Source organism: Amblyraja radiata, unplaced genomic scaffold, assembly GCF_010909765.2.
Source record: "Amblyraja radiata isolate CabotCenter1 unplaced genomic scaffold, sAmbRad1.1.pri scaffold_477_ctg1, whole genome shotgun sequence".
In the NCBI taxonomy this organism is placed as follows: Eukaryota; Metazoa; Chordata; class Chondrichthyes; order Rajiformes; family Rajidae; genus Amblyraja; species Amblyraja radiata.
This window is the reverse complement of record NW_022630562.1, coordinates 93,087-111,908: the sequence shown is the minus strand read 5'-3', so window position 1 is coordinate 111,908 and position 18,822 is coordinate 93,087. Positions and strand designations below refer to the sequence as shown.

At 47.5% G+C, this 18,822-nt stretch overlaps 1 protein-coding gene across 1 annotated transcript in view; it reads right to left on the bottom strand.

Annotated features, from left to right (window-relative positions):
* gnmt (glycine N-methyltransferase) overlaps window positions 1–18,822 on the bottom strand; it is a 45,926-nt gene that overhangs the window by 11,238 nt on the left and 15,866 nt on the right. Inside the window, exons 2-4 of the mRNA XM_033016761.1 lie at window positions 15,369–15,496; window positions 13,336–13,449; window positions 9,420–9,562 (exon numbers count right to left, since the gene is read on the bottom strand). Of these exons, the coding sequence (XP_032872652.1) occupies window positions 9,420–9,562; window positions 13,336–13,449; window positions 15,369–15,496 (385 nt within the window). The remainder of the gene's footprint in view (window positions 1–9,419; window positions 9,563–13,335; window positions 13,450–15,368; window positions 15,497–18,822) is intronic.

Sequence of the window (18,822 nt, the reverse complement as noted above, 5' to 3'; positions counted from 1 at the left end):
GGGTATACCTGGAATTCCAAATATTGTCCTGATGTTCCTGGTCTATCTTGTTTAACAAGCTCTAATATGCGACGTTATCTTTTCTGGAGATGCCATCATTTTTCCCCAGTCTCAGTTTATGTAGAAACTGGACCCTTAGAGCTGAGACCAGTACTATCAGCATACTGTTTTTAATGAAAGTTTTCCCCCAGGGACAGGGACATTTCTGGTGCCCCTAGCAATGTTAGTACAACACTGACATCCCAGATCTGGGAGTACCTCGCTGTAGGATGGTTAGTGTTGTAAATAATCCTCAGAAGTTTGGCAACTAGAGGGTGAGATCCCATGGAGAGATGTCGTGGTGCCCGCCACCAGCAAGCTGTCAGGGTACTCCTGCGCAATTATAGTGCTGCCGCTCAGTCCTTCATCTACATGAAGGCTGGACAGGAATTCCCAGGACGTGGTGATTGTAGCTGTATTATACGCTACATCAGTCCTTGTTGATTCTTGATAGGCCGCCATGATCATGTTCATGGTCCTGTCCGTCAGCCCGGATCTTAGCATGGTGGACTATGGTTCAGAGACTATGTCAAGGACCACAGGGACCCATGGCTGTGTAGGCCAATCAGGTACTTCCAAGACACCTGATGCTGAGACCATATGTATTTTGCATAGGATCCGACTGATGAGGCAGGAGGGGGAAAAAGCATAGTAAATAATTTTCCCCAATTCCCCAATTCAGTGAGAAAAGTCCATTGCTGCTGCCCCAAGTGTGGTTCCCAAGCGACATATGTTGGTAACTGGTGATTGGGTCTAGATGCAAATAGATCGATATCTGGTGTCCCTATCTTTTAGTAATATCAGCAAACTTATTTGTGGTCCAACTGTCATTGAATTTTCATGACCTGGTGTGTGCCACTGTATTAATAACTATAATAACTTTATTTATAAAGCACTTTAAACAACTGCAGTTGCCACAAAGTGCTGTACATGAGAACTCATGAACAAAAAGCTATTACAAACAATTAAAAACCATTAAAAACTGTAAAACGAAGGACTATAAAAAACACACTAAAAATTAAAAGACATTAAAAGCACTAAAAACAGGAGCAATGCCTCAGCCAGTGTCGAAAGCCAAAGAATAAAAATGTGTTTTTAGGGAGGATTTGAAGATGGACAGTGAGGGGGCCTGTCTGATGTGCAGTGGCAAGGTGTTCCAGAGTGCCGGAGCAGCAACAGAAAAGGCTCTATCCCCTCTGAGCTTCCGCTTAGACCTTGGTACCTCAAGAAGCAGCTGATCAGCTGACCTGAGGCACCGGGCAGGAGCATATAGAGGCCAGGGGAGCCGTTGGAGAGAGGAGGACTTACCTGCAGCTGTAAGTATAAATACAGCGCGGGGTTTGCTTCTACAGAGGCCAGGGGAGCCGTTGGAGAGAGGAGGACTTACCTGCAGCTGTAAGTATAAATACAGCGCGGGGTTTGCTTCTACAGAGGCCAGGGGAGCCGTTGGAGAGAGGAGGACTTACCTGCAGCTGTAAGTATAAATACAGCGCGGGGTTTGCTTCTACAGAGGCCAGGGGAGCCGTTGGAGAGAGGAGGACTTACCTGCAGCTTAAGTATAAATACAGCGCGGGGTTTGCTTCTACAGAGGCCCGGGGAGCCGTTGGAGAGAGGAGGACTTACCTGCAGCTGTAAGTATAAATACAGCGCGGGGTTTGCTTCTACAGAGGCCAGGGGAGCCGTTGGAGAGAGGAGGACTTACCTGCAGCTGTAAGTATAAATACAGCGCGGGGTTTGCTTCTACAGAGGCCCGGGGAGCCGTTGGTGAGAGGAGGACTTACCTGCAGCTGTAAGTATAAATACAGCGCGGGGTTTGCTTCTACAGAGGCCAGGGGAGTCGTTGGAGAGAGGAGGACTTACCTGCAGCTGTAAGTATAAATACAGCGCGGGGTTTGCTTCTACAGAGGCCCGGGGAGCCGTTGGTGAGAGGAGGACTTACCTGCAGCTGTAAGTATAAATACAGCGCGGGGTTTGCTTCTACAGAGGCCAGGGGAGCCGTTGGAGAGAGGAGGACTTACCTGCAGCTGTAAGTATAAATACAGCGCGGGGTTTGCTTCTACAGAGGCCCGGGGAGCCGTTGGTGAGAGGAGGACTTACCTGCAGCTGTAAGTTACCCAAATCTGTAACGTTCCATCTCACTTCCAGAGAAGGATTCTGGTGGAAACCTCTGATTGGTGGAAGAGGACCAGTGGAAGCAGCTGATTGGCTTGTATTGTATTTGTATTGTAATTGTAAGGCTTTATTGTATTTGGATAAGGGGGAGAATGAAGGCCAGGGCAGTTTACTGTTCTGGATGTCAGATGTGGGAGGTCATGGAGTCTGAGTGCTCTCCAGACGTCCACATCTGCGCCAGGTGCGTCGAGATGGGGCTCCTAAGGGACCGCGTTAGGAACCTGGAGCAGCAACTCGATGACCTCTGTCTGCTCAGGGAGAGCGAGGAGGTCATAGAAAGGAGTTACAGGGAGGTGGTCACTCCAAGACCACGGGAGACAGAAAACTGGGTCACAGTTAGGAAGGGCAATGGGCAGAGGCAGGGACTGGTGAGTACCCCGGTGGCTGTACACCTTGAAAATAAGTACTCATGTTTGAGTAAGGGTGGGGGAGACAGCCTACCTGGGGGCAGCGACGGCGGCCGGGCCTCTGGCACAAAGACCGGTCCGGTTGCTCAGAAGGGTAAGGAAAAGAAGGGGAGGGCAATTGTAATAGGGGACTCTATAGTCAGGGGGTCGGATAGGCGATTCTGTGGACGCAGACAGGAGTCCCGGATGGTAGTTTGCCTCCCTGGTGCCAGGGTCAGGGATGTGTCTGAACGTGTCCAAGAAATCCTGAAATGGGAGGGAGAGGAGCCTGAGGTTGTGGTGCATATAGGTACCAATGACATAGGTAAAAAAAGAGAAGAGGTCCTGAAAGAAGAATTTAGGGAGTTAGGTAGAGAGTTAAGGAGAAGGACTGGAAAGGTAACAATCTCAGGATTACTGCCTGTGCCACGCGACAGTGAGAGTAGGAATGGAGCGAGGTGGAGGATAAATGCGTGGATGAGGGACTGGTGCAGTGGGTATGGATTCAAGTTTCTGGATCATTGGGACCTCTTTTGGGGAAGGTGCGACCTGTACAGAAAGGACGGGTTGCACTTGAACTCAAGGGGGACCAATATCCTGGCGGGGAGATTTGCAAAGGCTACTGGGGAGACTTTAAACTAGTATGGTTGGGGGGAGGGACTCAAATTGGGAAAGCTAGCAGTCAGTGTGTGAAGCAGGGGGCAGAGAATGGTAGCACTCTGACCCAAAATGTAGGGGAGAGAGAAGAAAAAGAAAATAATCAGAGAATAAGAGAGGGTGGGTTTCTTAAATGTGTATATTTTAATGCTAGGAGCATTGTAAGAAAAGTGGATGAACTTAGAGCCTGGATTGACACCTGGAAGTATGATGTTGTGGCGATCAGTGAAACATGGTTGCAGGAGGGCTGTGATTGGAAACTAAATATTCCAGGATTTCGTTGCTTCAGGTGTGATAGAATTGGAGGGGCAAGAGGTGGAGGTGTTGCATTGCTTATCAGGGAAGATATTACAGCAGTGCTTTGGCAGGATAGATTAGAGGGCTCGTCTAGGGAGGCTATTTGGGTGGAACTAAGAAATGGGAAAGGGGTAGCAACACTTATAGGGGTGTATTATAGACCGCCAAATGGGGAGCGAGAATTGGAAGAGCAAATATGTAAGGAGATTGCAGATATTAGTAGTAAGCACAAGGTAGTGATTGTGGGAGATTTCAATTTTCCACACATAGACTGGGAAACACATTCTGTAAATGGGCTGGATGGGTTGGAGTTTGTAAAATGTGTGCAGGATAGTTTTTTGCAACAATACATAGAAGTACCTACTAGAGAAGGGGCGGTACTGGACCGTCCTGTTAGGAAATGAGATGGGTCAGGTGGCAGAGGTATGCGTTGGGGAACAGTTCGGGTCCAGTGATCACAATACCATTAGTTTCAATATAATTATGGAGAGGGACAAAACTGGACCTAGGGTTGAGATTTTTGATTGGAGAAAGGCTAACTTTGAGGAGATGCGAAAGGATTTAAAAGGAGTAAATTGGGACAGTTTGTTTTATGGGAAAGATGTGGAAGAGAAATGGAGTACATTCAAAGGTGAAATTTTAAGAGTACAGAATCTTTATGTCCCTGTTCGGTTGAAAGGAAATCGTAAAAATTGTAAAGAGCCATGGTTTTCAAGGGAAATTGGACACTTGGTTCGGAAAAAGAGGGATATCTACAATAGTTATAGGCAGCATGGAGTAAATGAGGTGCTTGAGGAGTATAAAGAATGTAAAAAGAATCTTAAGAAAGAAATTAGAAAAGCTAAAAGAAGATATGAGGTTGCTTTGGCAAGTAAGGTAAAAGTAAATCCGAAGGGTTTCTACCGCTATATTAATAGCAAAAGGATAACTAGGGATAAAATTGGTCCATTAGAGAGTCAGAGTGGCCAACTATCTGCAGAGCCAAAAGAGATGGGGGAGATATTGAACAGTTTCTTTTCTTCGGTATTCACCAAGGAAAAGGATATTGAATTATGTGAGGTAAGGGAAACAAGTAGAGTAGCTATGGAAACTATGAGGATCAAAGAAGAGGAAGTACTGACACTTTTGAGAAATATAAAAGTGGATAAGTCTCCAGGTCCGGACAGGATATTCCCTAGGACATTGAGGGAAGTTAGTGTAAAAATAGCAGGGGCTATGGCAGAAATATTTCAAATGTCATTAGAAACGGGAATAGTGCCGGAGGATTGGCGTACTGCGCATGTTGTTCCATTGTTTAAAAAGGGGTCTAAGAGTAAACCTAGCAATTATAGACCTATTAGTTTGACGTCAGTGGTGGGCAAATTAATGGAAAGAATACTTAGAGATAATATATATAAGCATCTGGATAAACAGGGTCTGATTAGGAACAGTCAACATGGATTTGTGCCTGGAAGGTCATGTTTAACTAATCTTCTTGAATTTTTTGAAGATGTTACTCGGGAAATTGATGAGGGTAAAGCAGTGGATGTTGTGTATATGGACTTCAGTAAGGCCTTTGACAAGGTTCCTCATGGAAGGTTGGTTAAGAAGGTTCAATGGTTGGGTATTAATGGTGGAGTAGCAAGATGGATTCAACAGTGGCTGAATGGGAGATGCCAGAGAGTAATGGTGGATGGTTGTTTGTCAGGTTGGAGGCCAGTGACGAGTGGGGTGCCACAGGGATCTGTGTTGGGTCCACTGTTGTTTGTCATGTACATCAATGATCTGGACGATGGTGTGGTAAATTGGATTAGTAAGTATGCAGATGATACTAAGATAGGGGGGGTTGCGGGTAATGAAGAAGAGTTTCAAAGTCTACAGAGAGATTTATGCCAGTTGGAAGAGTGGGCTGAAAGATGGCAGATGGAGTTTAATGCTGATAAGTGTGAGGTGCTACATCTTGGCAGGACAAATCAAAATAGGACGTACATGGTAAATGGTAGGGAATTGAAGAATGTAGGTGAACAGAGGGATCTGGGAATAACTGTGCACAGTTCCATGAAAGTGGAATCTCATGTAGATAGGGTGGTAAAGAAAGCTTTTGGTGTGCTGGCCTTTATAAATCAGAGCATTGAGTATAGAAGTTGGGATGTAATGTTAAAATTGTACAAGGCATTGGTGAGGCCAATTCTGGAGTATGGTGTACAATTTTGGTCGCCTAATTATAGGAAGGATGTCAACAAAATAGAGAGAGTACAGAGGAGATTTACTAGAATGTTGCCTGGGTTTCAGCAACTAAGTTACAGAGAAAGGTTGAACAAGTTAGGGCTTTATTCTTTGGAGCGCAGAAGGTTAAGGGGGGACTTGATAGAGGTTTTTAAAATGATGAGAGGGATAGACAGAGTTGACGTGGAAAAGCTTTTCCCACTGAGAGTAGGGAAGATTCAAACAAGGGGACATGACTTGAGAATTAAGGGACTGAAGTTTAGGGGTAACATGAGGGGGAACTTCTTTACGCAGAGAGTGGTAGCTGTGTGGAATGAGCTTCCAGTGAAGGTGGTGGAGGCAGGTTCGTTTTTATCATTTAAAAATAAATTGGATAGTTATATGGATGGGAAAGGAATGGAGGGTTATGGTCTGAGCGCAGGTATGTGGGACTAGGGGAGACTATGTGTTCGGCACGGACTAGAGGGGTCGAGATGGCCTGTTTCCGTGCTGTAATTGTTATATGGTTATATGGTTATATGGTTATATAGGTGAAGCAGCTCAGAGAGGTAAGGCGGGGCGAGCCCATTCAACGATTTAAAAACAAATAAAAGAATTTTGAAATGAACTCGAAAGTGCACTGGGAGCCAGTGAAGGGAGGCCAAAATTGGCGTAATGTGCTCCCTCTTTCGAGTTCCGGTCAAAAGGCGAGCGGCAGCATTTTGAACAAGCTGGAGACGAGCCAATGAAGCTCGTGCGACTCCAGAGTAGAGTGCGTTACCTGGTAGGTAAGTTTGCTGATAGCCAAATATGTATGTTAACACACCATAGCCAAATATATTGGCCAGATTGACACATGATATCGATTTTATTCCACCCTTATGATTAATATATGCCACCACTGTGGTATTATCAATTTATAGGCGGACATGCAGATGGTGCATTGTGAGCAGTAGGCTTTTAGCCCATGAAACGCACCCAACATCTTTAAATAATTTATACCCAGTGTTTTTAGTAATGATGATTACTAATAATGATGGGCTGGAACTATGCCAAGTATTCCCTTTCATCATTATAACTCCGAATTGCTTTGGCTGGTAACTGCATAGGTCGATCAAAGTGACCTGCAAGGTGTTTTTGCTCTTGCACTTTTGCCCTTTTTGAGCTTTAATGATGCAAGGTCCAAACTGAGTAGCTGGAAATGCTGCTACTAGTTTCCCAATTACTCTTGTCTCCTGTCGAATAGATGTTTATTTTGTAATAATTAATTTTGTTGTAGGCTTCCACCAAGTCTGTTGCTTTACTCTTTGGCAATGTTACAGACATATGGATAATGTTAATTGTAAATCCCAGAAAGTCCATAGTTGTGGATGCCGTCAACTTAGATTTATCTGGATGGAGATGACCCCAGAGTTTCAACCCAATGTTTGGTAGTTAAAACTGCTGATTTAGTTCCAGGGTTTTTCCCCACAATTGATATATCATCAAGATATGCCATGACAATATTTTTTGTTTCCTAAGTATTGCCAAGGCCAGTTTTAATATCTTGGTGAACAGTCTTGGGGCTGAAGTTTAGCCCATTAGGCAACGCTATATACTGCCATAGTTGCCCCATCCAGTTAAATTTTAGGTATCGACAATGATCCCTTCATGTCTCCCAAAACAAGTGTAACATTCCCCAGTTAGTACAGGTCACACACCTTTGTGTTCTGGAAAGAACCAGATCCACCTACCTCTCCCTGGTTGCCGGTGGCACGTCCCTTTCTTCAACTTCTGCCTCTTCTGCGGAAGAGGCGTCGGAGTGCAAGGTTGGCACGTTTTCCATGAGGGTCGCTCTGGGCCTTGGCCTAAAAAAGGACCTTTGTGATTGCTGCGTGGCCCACATGCTTTCACCAGCGTCCTGGTGTTGATGCCTGCTGGTGGATGCATAGGGGTGCTGCCGTCTGAGGTGTGTTCTGCCCGTTGCTGACGACGCTGTTATGAGCCCAACGGCTTTAAACTCTTCGTCGAGCTTTTTTACTTGTTTAGACAAGTTTCCCTCCCGGTTGTGTTGCAGCTGTTTCGCACAACCCTACAAATTTGGGGTTTAGTGCAGGTTTACTGTGCTCTCGCAAGCAATTGATTTCATAGTGGGTATTGCGGAGCAATGTCAGTCCTGCTGTCATCTCTGTACCATCGTCTGGGTGAGCAACCAATGATATGCCCGCTGTCAGAAGTTTTAAAATCTTCTGTCGTTTGACCGCTGGTTGCCCATGGCTGTCGGCTGTCGGAACCTTCCCGGTTCCCCGCAGCCTGCGGTCCTGGAGCCGCTGGTCGCCCGTGGCTGTCGGCTGTCAGAACCTTCCTGGTTCCCCGCAGCCTGCGGTCCTGGAGCCGCTGGTCGCCCGTGGCTGTCGGCTGTCGGAACCTTCTTGGTTCCCCACAGCCTGCGGTCCAGGTGTCGGTTTTTTCTTCCCCTTGTCCAACGTGCTGCAACATGAAGCACAGCAAGGGGAAGAAACACAACTTCAGAATAAATGTTCTTCTTACCTTATAGGTCCATTTCAATTTTGCCACGGGAGCGCTCCACCCTCGCCCGTCGCTGTTGCACTGTGTGAGATGCTATGTCGCGCACGCGTGCTGGCGGGGTCTTCACGTAGTCACTCACGTGACTCCGAAGTAAAATAGTGCATTAGTGTCATAGAGTCATGGAGTAATACAGTGTATCAGTTGGCCCAACTTACCCACACTTAATATGTCCCAGCTACACTAGTACCACCTGCCATTATTTTTGTAAACCAGCATCAACCCGAAATGTTGCCTATTTCCTTCGCTCTATAGATGCTGCCTCAGCCCTGAGTTTCTCCAGCACCTTCAATTTTCCAGCATCTGCAGTTCCTTGTTTCTACATATAACAGGTGGGACCATATCCCTTCAAACCTGTCCTATCCATGTACCTGTCTGTTTCTTCAACTTTGGGAGAGTCCCAGCCTCAACTACCTCCTCTGCCAGCTTGTTCCATACACCCACCACCCTTTGTGTTAAAACGTTACCCCACAGATTCCTGTTTAATCTTTTCCCCTTCACCTTAAACCTATGTCCTCTGGTCCTGGTGAGTTACTCCAGCATTTTGTGTCTACCTTCTCTGTGCCCTTCCCAGCTTGACAACTTCTTTCCTATAACATGGTGCCCAGAAATGAACACAATACTCTACATGCGGTTTCACCAAAGTCTGCAACATGACCTCCCAACTCCTATACTCAATACTCTAACTGATGAAGGCCAATGTCCCAGCTTTTTGACCAACTTATCTACTAGCGACTCCACCTTCAAGGATAGACAAAAATGCTGTAGAAACTCAGCGGGTGCGGCAGCATCTATGGAGCGAAGGAAATAGGCAACGTTTTGGGCCGAAACCCTTCTTCAGACTGAAGAAGGGTTTCAGCCCGAAACGTTGCCTATTTCCTTCGCTAAATAGATGCTGCCGCACCCGCTGAGTTTCTCCAGCATTTTTGTCTACCTTCAATTTTCCAGCATCGGCAGTTCCTTCTTGACCATTCCACCTTCAAGGAACCATGCACCTGTAGTCCTTTTGTGTATGGATGCCAAATTTGCTGGAAACTCAAACAATACAAATGCAGGGAAGCTTTGAAGATACATCAATAGGCACTTGGCACGGCTTGCAATCTCAATGAGGTACAATACCTTGTAGTATATATTCTTGCCCTGCGGAACGTGGCCTGTCTTGAGGATGGCGTCGTTGTTCCGATGGTCAATGATTAATATTCCGCCCGGTTTCACCATGTTGCCGATGTTATGTAACGCCAACTTCTGATCACTCTGGTCTCCTGCAACGGTCCAAGGAAATAAGAACGGTACCAACTTGTCACAGAAGATAGACACAAAATGCTGGAGTAACTCAGTGGGACAGGCAGCATTTCTGGAGAGGAATGGGTGATGATTCGGGTCAAGACCCTTCTTTTCCTTCCTGCACCAACTTGTCTTCTCTGGGTCACCTTTAGTTTAGTTTAGTTTAGAGATACAGCGCAGAAACAGACCCTTCTGCCCAACGAGTCCGCACTGACCTGCAATCCCTGCGCATTAACACTATCCTACACACACAAGGGACAATTTACAATTTTTACCAAAGCCAATTAACCTGCAAACCTGTATGTTTGTGGAGTGTGGGAGGAAACTGGAGCTTCCTGCAGAAATCCCATACAGGTCACAGGGAGAACGTACAAACTCTGTACAGACAGCACCTATAGTCAGGATTGAACCCAGGTCTCTGGCGCTGTGAGGCAGCAACTCTACCGCTGCACCACCGTGCCGCCTCTGGGTGGTTGCAGACCTCCAACGAGGAATAGGATGGAGTTTAAAATATTAATAAAAATCTTAATCAGAAACATTCCCATTTTGAAAATCAACATGACCAGTGGGAAATGATCAACATAGACTTTGTAGTTGGAGAATATTCCAACATGAAAGGGAAAGGCAGCGCCCGCCTGGCCTGGCGTTGCCCAGCGCCTCAGTCAGTCAGCAGCGGCTGGAGGTGAGAAGTGGGGGAGGTGGGGTATAGAGGGATATGAGGGCATAGGGAGAGGAGAGGAGGGAGGGAGGGAGTGACTGAGGGTAGGGGAAAGAGAGGGAAGGAGAGGTGAGGGAGGTATTGGGGAGGAGAGGAGGAGAGGGGAAAGTGGGAGGATGAAGAGGCAGGGGAGGGAGTGCTGGGGGATGAGGGGAAATGAGTCGCGCCTGCGCAGTTGGGGGCTATGGGTGAGTGGTGGAATATTGTGTTGGGGAACGGGTTGAGTTGGGGGACCAGGCCTCCCGTGTGACAGGAACCCAACGTGTCCCACTTGGTCTAGTCTCCTTACTAAAAGAACGTCCTTTAATTCTGAGGCTGTGGCCCCTGGTCCTAGACTCTCCCACTAGTGGAAATATCCTCCCCACATGTTTCCACCAGTGGGAGAGTTCCGGCATCTTCTGTTCCAAGAGTTTCTAGTCTCGTGTTAGGAGCTGCACCGTTTAGAAGATAAAACAGAACAGTCTGGGACAAAGAAGATGTCAAGTTAAACGAATCAGCGTACAATTCTTCTTCTGTTGCCTCCCCCTCCAGACCTTTTTCTCTGTCAAGGAGTCCTCAACAAGGAGTGATGACCCTTTCTCCCATTCCCACCATTACAATACAATACAAAACAATACAATACAATTTATTTGTTGTCATTTGAACCTCATTGAGGTTCAAACAAAATTTGGTTTCTACAGTCATACACACAAGAAAAAGAACCAAGACACAACACAATTTACACAAACATCCATCACAGTGCATCTCCTCCTCACTGTGATGGAAGGCAAAGTCTTATATCTCCCCTGCACTCCTCATTCTCCTCCCAATGTCAGAGTCAAAGTCCCCGGCGGGCGATGGTAAATAAGTCCCGTGGCAATTAAAGCCGCGCCGGGCGATGTAAGGCCACGCTCCGGGTCTTGGTGTTGGAGCCCCCGGCAGGCACTAACAAGTCCCGCGGCCATTTAATGCCGCGCCGGGCGATGTAAGGCCCCGCTCCAGGTAATTTTCAACCCCGCAACTCGGGCGGGAGAAGTCGCCGTTGCGGAAGCCCTGGAAAGCGGTCTCCAACCAGGGACCCGCGGGCTCCCGGTGTCACCGTCCACCAGACCTGTGGCTGGAGCCTCCGAATCTCCGGGGTCGGGCTGCAGCAGCTCGCCACCACAGCTCTCCGAACTCGGATGGTGAGTAGTCCACAGGCTCCGCGACTGGAGCCTCAGGTCGTTCCGGTTGGAGGCCGCTCCACGGTGCTAGGCCCCAACGACATCGGAGGCCCGACAGAGAAAAGGTCGGGTTCTCCTTACAGGGAAAAGATTTTCAAAGTTTCCCCCACCCCCCACACACATACCCAGTAAAAAAAAAAAACTACATTCAAACGAGACAAAACATAAAAAAATACAGACGGACTGCAGAGGCCGCTGCGACGTGAGTCGCACCGTCCACCCATTCCTCCTCATCTTGGGCTACCCCAACTGGCCTTCTGCCCACCCTGGACCTTTTTATTTCCAATTGCGGGTGTGACTTCAACCATCCTGATTTCTCTACTCTCCTTATCCAGTCTAAATCAGTGAGTTTCCCATTATATGACAGTTATAACAGCTTTTCATCATTTTGTTTTTGCTGACTTCTTCACAACATACTTTTAAAAAGCCATTTGTATTGAACCACATAAAACCACAGTTACGTAAAGGAAATAAGCTGAGCAAAAATGAAAGCAAGTGCACTGAAATGGGTGAAATTATATTGGAAAATGAGTAAACGGAAGATAATTGAAAGATCTTATGTCCGTCTTCCTGGAAAATATAAAAAATCTAAGTGATAGAGTCTAATACCAAATGCCTATACTAATATCTAATACATATCTATAAACCACCAATAGTCTGACTGTCTTTTCGTCTTTTTTTGTGTAATTTTTAGTGAGTTTTAAAAGTTTGTGTTAATGTTCTCTGGTTTGTTTTACGTGGGAGGAGGGGGGAGGGGGGAGGGGGGGAGGGGGGAACTTAAAAAAAAATAATCTCTTACCTTGCTGGATGCGATTGTTTTCCGGGTCGTATATCTCCGGTCGCTCTGCAGCCTAACATCATGGAGCTGGAGGCCTTGCTCGGGTCTGACTTTGAGCCCCACCGGAGGCCGTGGACTTACCATCGGAGCCGATCCCTTGCCTGGGATCGACGCCTGCGGACTTTAACATCAAGGAGCTCGCTGTATCGGGTAGAGACCAATGTCGGGAAGCTCCAAAAGCCACACGACGTTCGACTAGCCCCGACCTGGGATAGATCGCCCGGCGCAGGGGAGCTGAGATTCCCCCCAATGCAGGAGCTTGATCGCCCTGACGAGGAAGCCCACCGCTGGCTACGGGAGTAAGATCGTCCCGTCAACGGAAGGTTAGAGGCCCCCGACTGCTGGAGGACAAAGAAGGGAGGAATGCAGAGGAGTCACTCTGGTGAATGGTCATGTTAAATGTATTTTGTGTGTTCTGTTGCTTTTTATTGGTGTGACTGTGTGGCAAATCAAATTCCTCGTATGTTGCAAAACATACTTGGCTAATAAAGTATGATTATAATTAAATGGGATCTTATGTCTGTCTTCCTATAAAATACAAAATACCCAGGTTATAGAATCTAATACCTAATGCCTATCCTAATATCTAACACCGAACCATGTTCTCCAGGGATGCTGCCTGACCTGCTGAGTTACTCCAGCACTTTGTGTCTTTTTTTAAAACTGATCATCCCTGCCTGCATGCGATCTGTATTCCTCCATTCCTACAATATCTATGGGCCTATCTAAAAGCCTCTTAAACACCATTATCGTATCTGCCTCCACCACCACCCCCGGCAGTTCTAGGTACACAGCACCCTCTGTAAAAAAAATAAAATTGGCTTTACACATCTCCTTTAAACTTTACCCTCTCGCATTAACGGTAGGCTCCCTAGTCTTTTGATACTTCACCCTTGGGGCGGGGGGGGGGGGGGGGGGGGGGGGGGGGGGACGTATAGTTCCAACTGCATTCTTTGGCAATGCAAGAATAAACGAGGGCAGAGAGAATTTTACCTTTAAAGTCCGGCAAATGAGCGAATGAATTTCCCAAACAAATCACGGCATCAAAACCATCGCCGGGCTTGGGGATGTCCCTGGATAATGTCAACCAGTTGGCTTCTTCGATGACTGTGAAGGAGAAGCAGGGTGGGGAGTGCGTTAAAATGAGCGGAGACCATCGGAGGTAAGTCGCACGAGTGTAATGACCTGCTGTGATGGATATTCACTTTCCAAGCCAAAGGCTTGTTCACTTCGTAGGCCCAAATGCTTTTTGCTCAACTCTGCTTTTTAGCACAGCAACTGTCCAAAGTTCAGGATGTTTGTCGGATGCTACGTTGACGATCTAGTTGGTACACAATATGCTCACCTTGGTGTAATCAAAGAAACAATGGGTCCAAGGTTGGCCTAACAAACACTTCATCCTTCTCATGGAGTCATAGAGTCGTAGAGTGATACAGTGTGGAAACAGGCCCTTCGGCCCAACTTGCCCACACTGGCCAACGCGTCCCAGCTACACTAGTCCCACCTGCCCGCGTTTGGTCCATATCCCTCCAAACATGTCCTATTATCCATGTACCTGTCTAGCTGTTTCTTAAATGTTGGGATAGCCCCTGCCTCAACGACCTCCTTTGGCAGCTTGTTCCATACACCCACCACCCTTTGTGTGAAAAAGTTACTCCCTAGATTCCTATTAAATCTTTCCCCTTCACCTTGAACCTATGTCCTCTGGTCCTCGATTCGCCTACTCTGGGCACGACACTCTGTGCGTCTACCCGATCTATTTCTCTCATGGTACATCAAGCCATTCAAACGTATGACAGGTAAAGTGAAGAGAAGAGTTTTTTTTATCAGACTCTATGGCAGAATATTGTTTCTCCGCAATGCAGCATCACTGTTCCATAGGAAAAAGTCCAGTATTCGCAATAAAGGTAGGTTGGGAGATCTGGACTACCCCTTAACTTGTGAAAGCACTGTTCAGTAGTCCTGAGTGGTGGTGTGTGATTTCGAGCTTCTGTATCTTCTGCCGGACGGGAGCAGGGAGAAAAGGAATGACCTGGGTGTAACAAGTCTTTTGATTATGTCGGCTGCTTTCCTGAGGCAGCGTGAAGTGTAGACGGAGTCGATGGTGGGGAGTCTGGTCTGTGTGATGAACCGGGCTGCATCCACAACTTTCTGCAATATCTCGCACTCTTACATTAATGTGGTGGCATTAGGTTGGAGACCAACACAAGTGGCCTCTGGTGAATGGCCATCAACATGAGATTCTAAGTCTCTCTCCACACTCAACCTGCCGAGTATTTTCGACAATTTATCCAATTGCTATTTGAATGCTTCAATTAAAAACCCTGCCTCCATTCCACCCGGCAATTCATTCCAAACGCTAACTTGTCATTTAATGATTGATTGTCTAGTTTAGTTTAGTTTAGAGATCCAGCGTGGAAACAGGCCCTTTGGTCCATCGCGTCTGCTCCGATCAGTGATCCCCACACATCAACACTACCCTGCACACATTAGGGACAATTTACATTTATACCAAGCCTTTACATCTTTGGAGTGTGGGAGGAAACTGAAGATCATGGGAGAAAACCCATGCAGGTAACGAGGAGAACGTACAAACTCCATATAGACAGCACCCATAGTCAGGATCGAACCCTGAACCCGGGTCTCTGGCGCTGTAAGGTAGTAGCTCTACCGCTGCGCCACCGTGCCACTTTGAGATTGAGACATGCAGCATGCAAACAGGCCCTTTTGCCCATTGAGTCCACACCGACCACACTAGTTCTGTTATCCCACAGGGGCAATTTACAGAGGCCAATTAACCTACAAACTCGCACGCCTTTGGGACGTGGGAGGAAAGAGCAGCACCCGGAGGAAACCCATGTGGTCACGGGGAGAAGGTGCAAACTCCGCACAGACAGCACCCGAGGTCATGATCGAACTCGGGGTCTCTGGCGCTGTAATGGAAGGAGTGGACTGTGCGCTCTGTGTCCATCGGGGATCATCCCCACCCTGCCCCATGTACGGAGCTTCTCTGGCAAGATATTCACCCCATTTATCAAACGCCTCTTCCTTCCGTCGGTTCCACCGCTCTTGCAAGGCGTATTTCAGCATTTTGTCACTGGCGTCCGCACTCACCAGGTTGAAGCCTTCCTCCAGCAGCATAATGGAGTCCACTCTGTGGAGGTAAGCGATAGGGGGATTAGAGAGAGGTCCACTCACTTCAATGTTTCAATAGTTTAATAGTTCAATGATTCAACGGTCCAATGGTTAAGATGGTTCCATGGCTTTGGAGGTGTGCGTTTTCACATTTCTACACCTCGTGCCTGATGGGAGAGTGGTCCCATATCAGACCCTTTTCCCCAGGGTGGCAATGTCAAACTCTAGAAGGCATAGCTTTAAGGTGAGAGGGACAAAGTTTAAATGAGATGTGCAGGACAAGTTTCTTTACACAGTGGGTGGTGGGTGCCTGGAGTGTGTTGCCAGGGGTGGTGGTGGAGGCAGATATGATCGTGGTGTTTAAGAGGCTGTTAGATAGGCACATAGATATACATAAAATTGAGGGATATGGATCATGTATAGGCAGAGGAGATAGGCTTGACCTGGCATCATGATAGGCATGATAACATGAATCAATAATGTTTTATTATTAATATTTAATGTTTTATGTGTCATTCCTAACTGTCACTGTATGTCATCTTGTCACTTGCGGGTGGAGCACCAAGGCAAATTCCTTGTATGTGAATACTTGGCCAATAAACTTATTCATTCATTCAAAGGTTCAAAGATTTAATGGTTCACTGGTTCAAAGGTCCAATGGTGCTTTATTTGCCACACGTACTGAGGTACAGTGAAATGCATCTTTAGTATACAGTTCAGAGCTGGTATTACTACACATAAGCACTTCGATACATAGAGTCATTGAGTCATACAGTGTGGAAGCAGGCCCTTCGGCCCAACTTGCCCTCACCGGCCAACATGTCCCATCTACACTAGTCCCACCTGCCTGTGTTTGGCCCATATCCCTCCAAACCTGTCCTATCCATGTACCTGTCTATTTTTTTCGGGACCTCCACCGGGCTTGTTCCACATACCTACCACCCTTTGTGTGAAATAGTCACCCCTCAGATGCTTATTAAATCTTTGCACCTTCACCCTCAGCATATGTCCTCTGATGTGCGATTACATCTTGGTAAGCGTCTCAGATACAGTACAAGTGTATAGCATTAGTACACTGAGACAGTCGCCAGGTTTGGTGTCATTTTCAAGTCCCTATTGTTATAGACCAAGACTGTGACCACATTTGGGTAGCACGGTGGCGCAGCGGTAGAATTGCAGCCTTACAGCGCTTGCAGCGCCGGAGACCCGGGTTCGATCCTGACTATGGGCGCTGTCTGTATGGAGTTTGTACGTTCTCCTCGTGAACGCGTGGGTTTTCTCCAAGATCGTCCGTTTCCACCCACACTCCAAAGACGTACAGGTTTGTAGGTTAATTGGCTTGGTGTAAATGTAAATTGTCCCTAGTGGGTGTAGGATAGTTTTATTGTGCGGGAATGGAGGGAGGGGTTGGGGAGGAGGAGGGGGGGGACCCGCTCTGTTAGGCGGAGGAGAGTGTTGGTAGAGGGAAATTGGCTGGTTCTGCGGCCGAGGAAGAAACGGAGGGCTTTAAGACCTTCCTGGTGGGGGGTGGAGGTGTGGAGTGACTGAACATCCACAGTAAAGATGAGGGAGTGGGGGCTTGGAAAATGAAAGTCGTTGAAGAGATGAAGGGCGTGTGAGGTCTGAAAAAGGGTCTTGACCCGAAACGTCACCCATTCATTCTCTCCAGGGATGCTGCCTGTCCCGCTGAGATACTCTGTCATTGGAGACGTGCTGAGTTTCCTTAGTCTTCTGGATGTAGAGGCGTGGGTTTGCTTTCTTGGCTGTGGCTTCCATGTTGTTGGACCAGGACAAATGGTTTCAGCCTCGGAACCTGAAGCTCTCGAGCCTCAGCCACTTTAATGCAGACTGCGGGGTGAGCACTCCAGCCCGTCTCCTGAAGTCATTGACTAGCTCAAAGATAGACACAAAATGCCAGAGTAACTCAGCTGGTCAGGCAGTATCTCTGCAGAAAAGGAATAGGTGACGTCTTTGACCCGAAATGTCACCCATTCCTTCTCTCCAGAGATGCTGCCTGAGCCGCTGAGTTACTCCGGCAGTTTGTGTCTACCTTCTGTGTAAACCAGCGTCTGCAGTTCCTTCCTACACTCGTTGACGAGCTCCTTGGTTTTGTTGACACCGATGGGTGAGGGTGTTGTCCTGACTCTGAGTTATTGAGCCCATCGGTCTCAGTCCTGCACTTTCCCCGTTCTCCCATGACTGCTTGGGTTTCCGGCGGGTGCTCCGGTTTCTACTCACATCCTAATCGGGAATGGGCTTAACGTCGAGCTGGTGTGAATTGATGGTTGATAGCCAGAGCGGACCCGATCCCTTGCTGTTTCAAGCTGAGAGAACACAGAGAATGGCCAAAGAGCATGAAGGGCCTGGCTCCGTTCTGTACGACGGTATTTAGGCTTAAACAAGTCCACTGTAGAATATGTGAATAAGCACCTTCTGAGCACAGATAATTTGCTCCCAAGGTCTCCAACACTGGCCCCCTCGATCTACCACACAGATACTGTTGGTCATTAATACTGGGATCTGAGCCAAGGCCTTTTTTAGATTCTCTGGAACTGACCTCTAATCTTATCCTGCCTTACCCACGTCACCCAACTGTCAACAAGCCTGTTCACTCCTGGGTTAGTGGCCTGGGTTGGTTACAGCAGTTCTTCAATTAGCACTGCTCACGAGAACCACACTTGGAATCACAGCATCAGGCACATAGCTGGGGCAGAACTGTGACACTAGCAAACTCATTCTGTTCATGGTCTTCGTTATTCATCTAGTGCAGGCAACCTACCCCACACACTCTTTGCAACACTCAGACTGACACACAAGCGCACACTCACACTTCAGGGCCTGTCCCACTCGGGCGTCATTTGCGCGTCACGCAGGTGGCGTGCGAAGATTTTGTGAATCCCAAAATCCTGGGGCGCCGCGCGCAACTGCCTATGCCACCACGCCTCACCATGCGCCATGCTCGCGTAATGCATGCCATGCGCGCATCACATGCGCGTCATGACGTAAATGTTGTTGCTTAAATGACGCGCAAATGACGCCCTAGTTGGACAGGCCCTTTACACACCAATCCACACACACACACACACACACTCTCACACACTCACTCTCACATGTGCACACTTTACACCCACCCACACTCGATCTCACGCACACACTCACTCACACACCTACCCACTCATTCTCACACCCACTCTCATACACACATACTCACATACACTCATTCTCACACAAACATGTTCCAGATGTTCAGGGAGTCCAGAACCAGGGGCCACAGTTTAAGAATAAGGGGTAAGCCATTTAGAACTGAGATGAGGAAAAACTTTTTTCACACAGGGTTGTGAATCT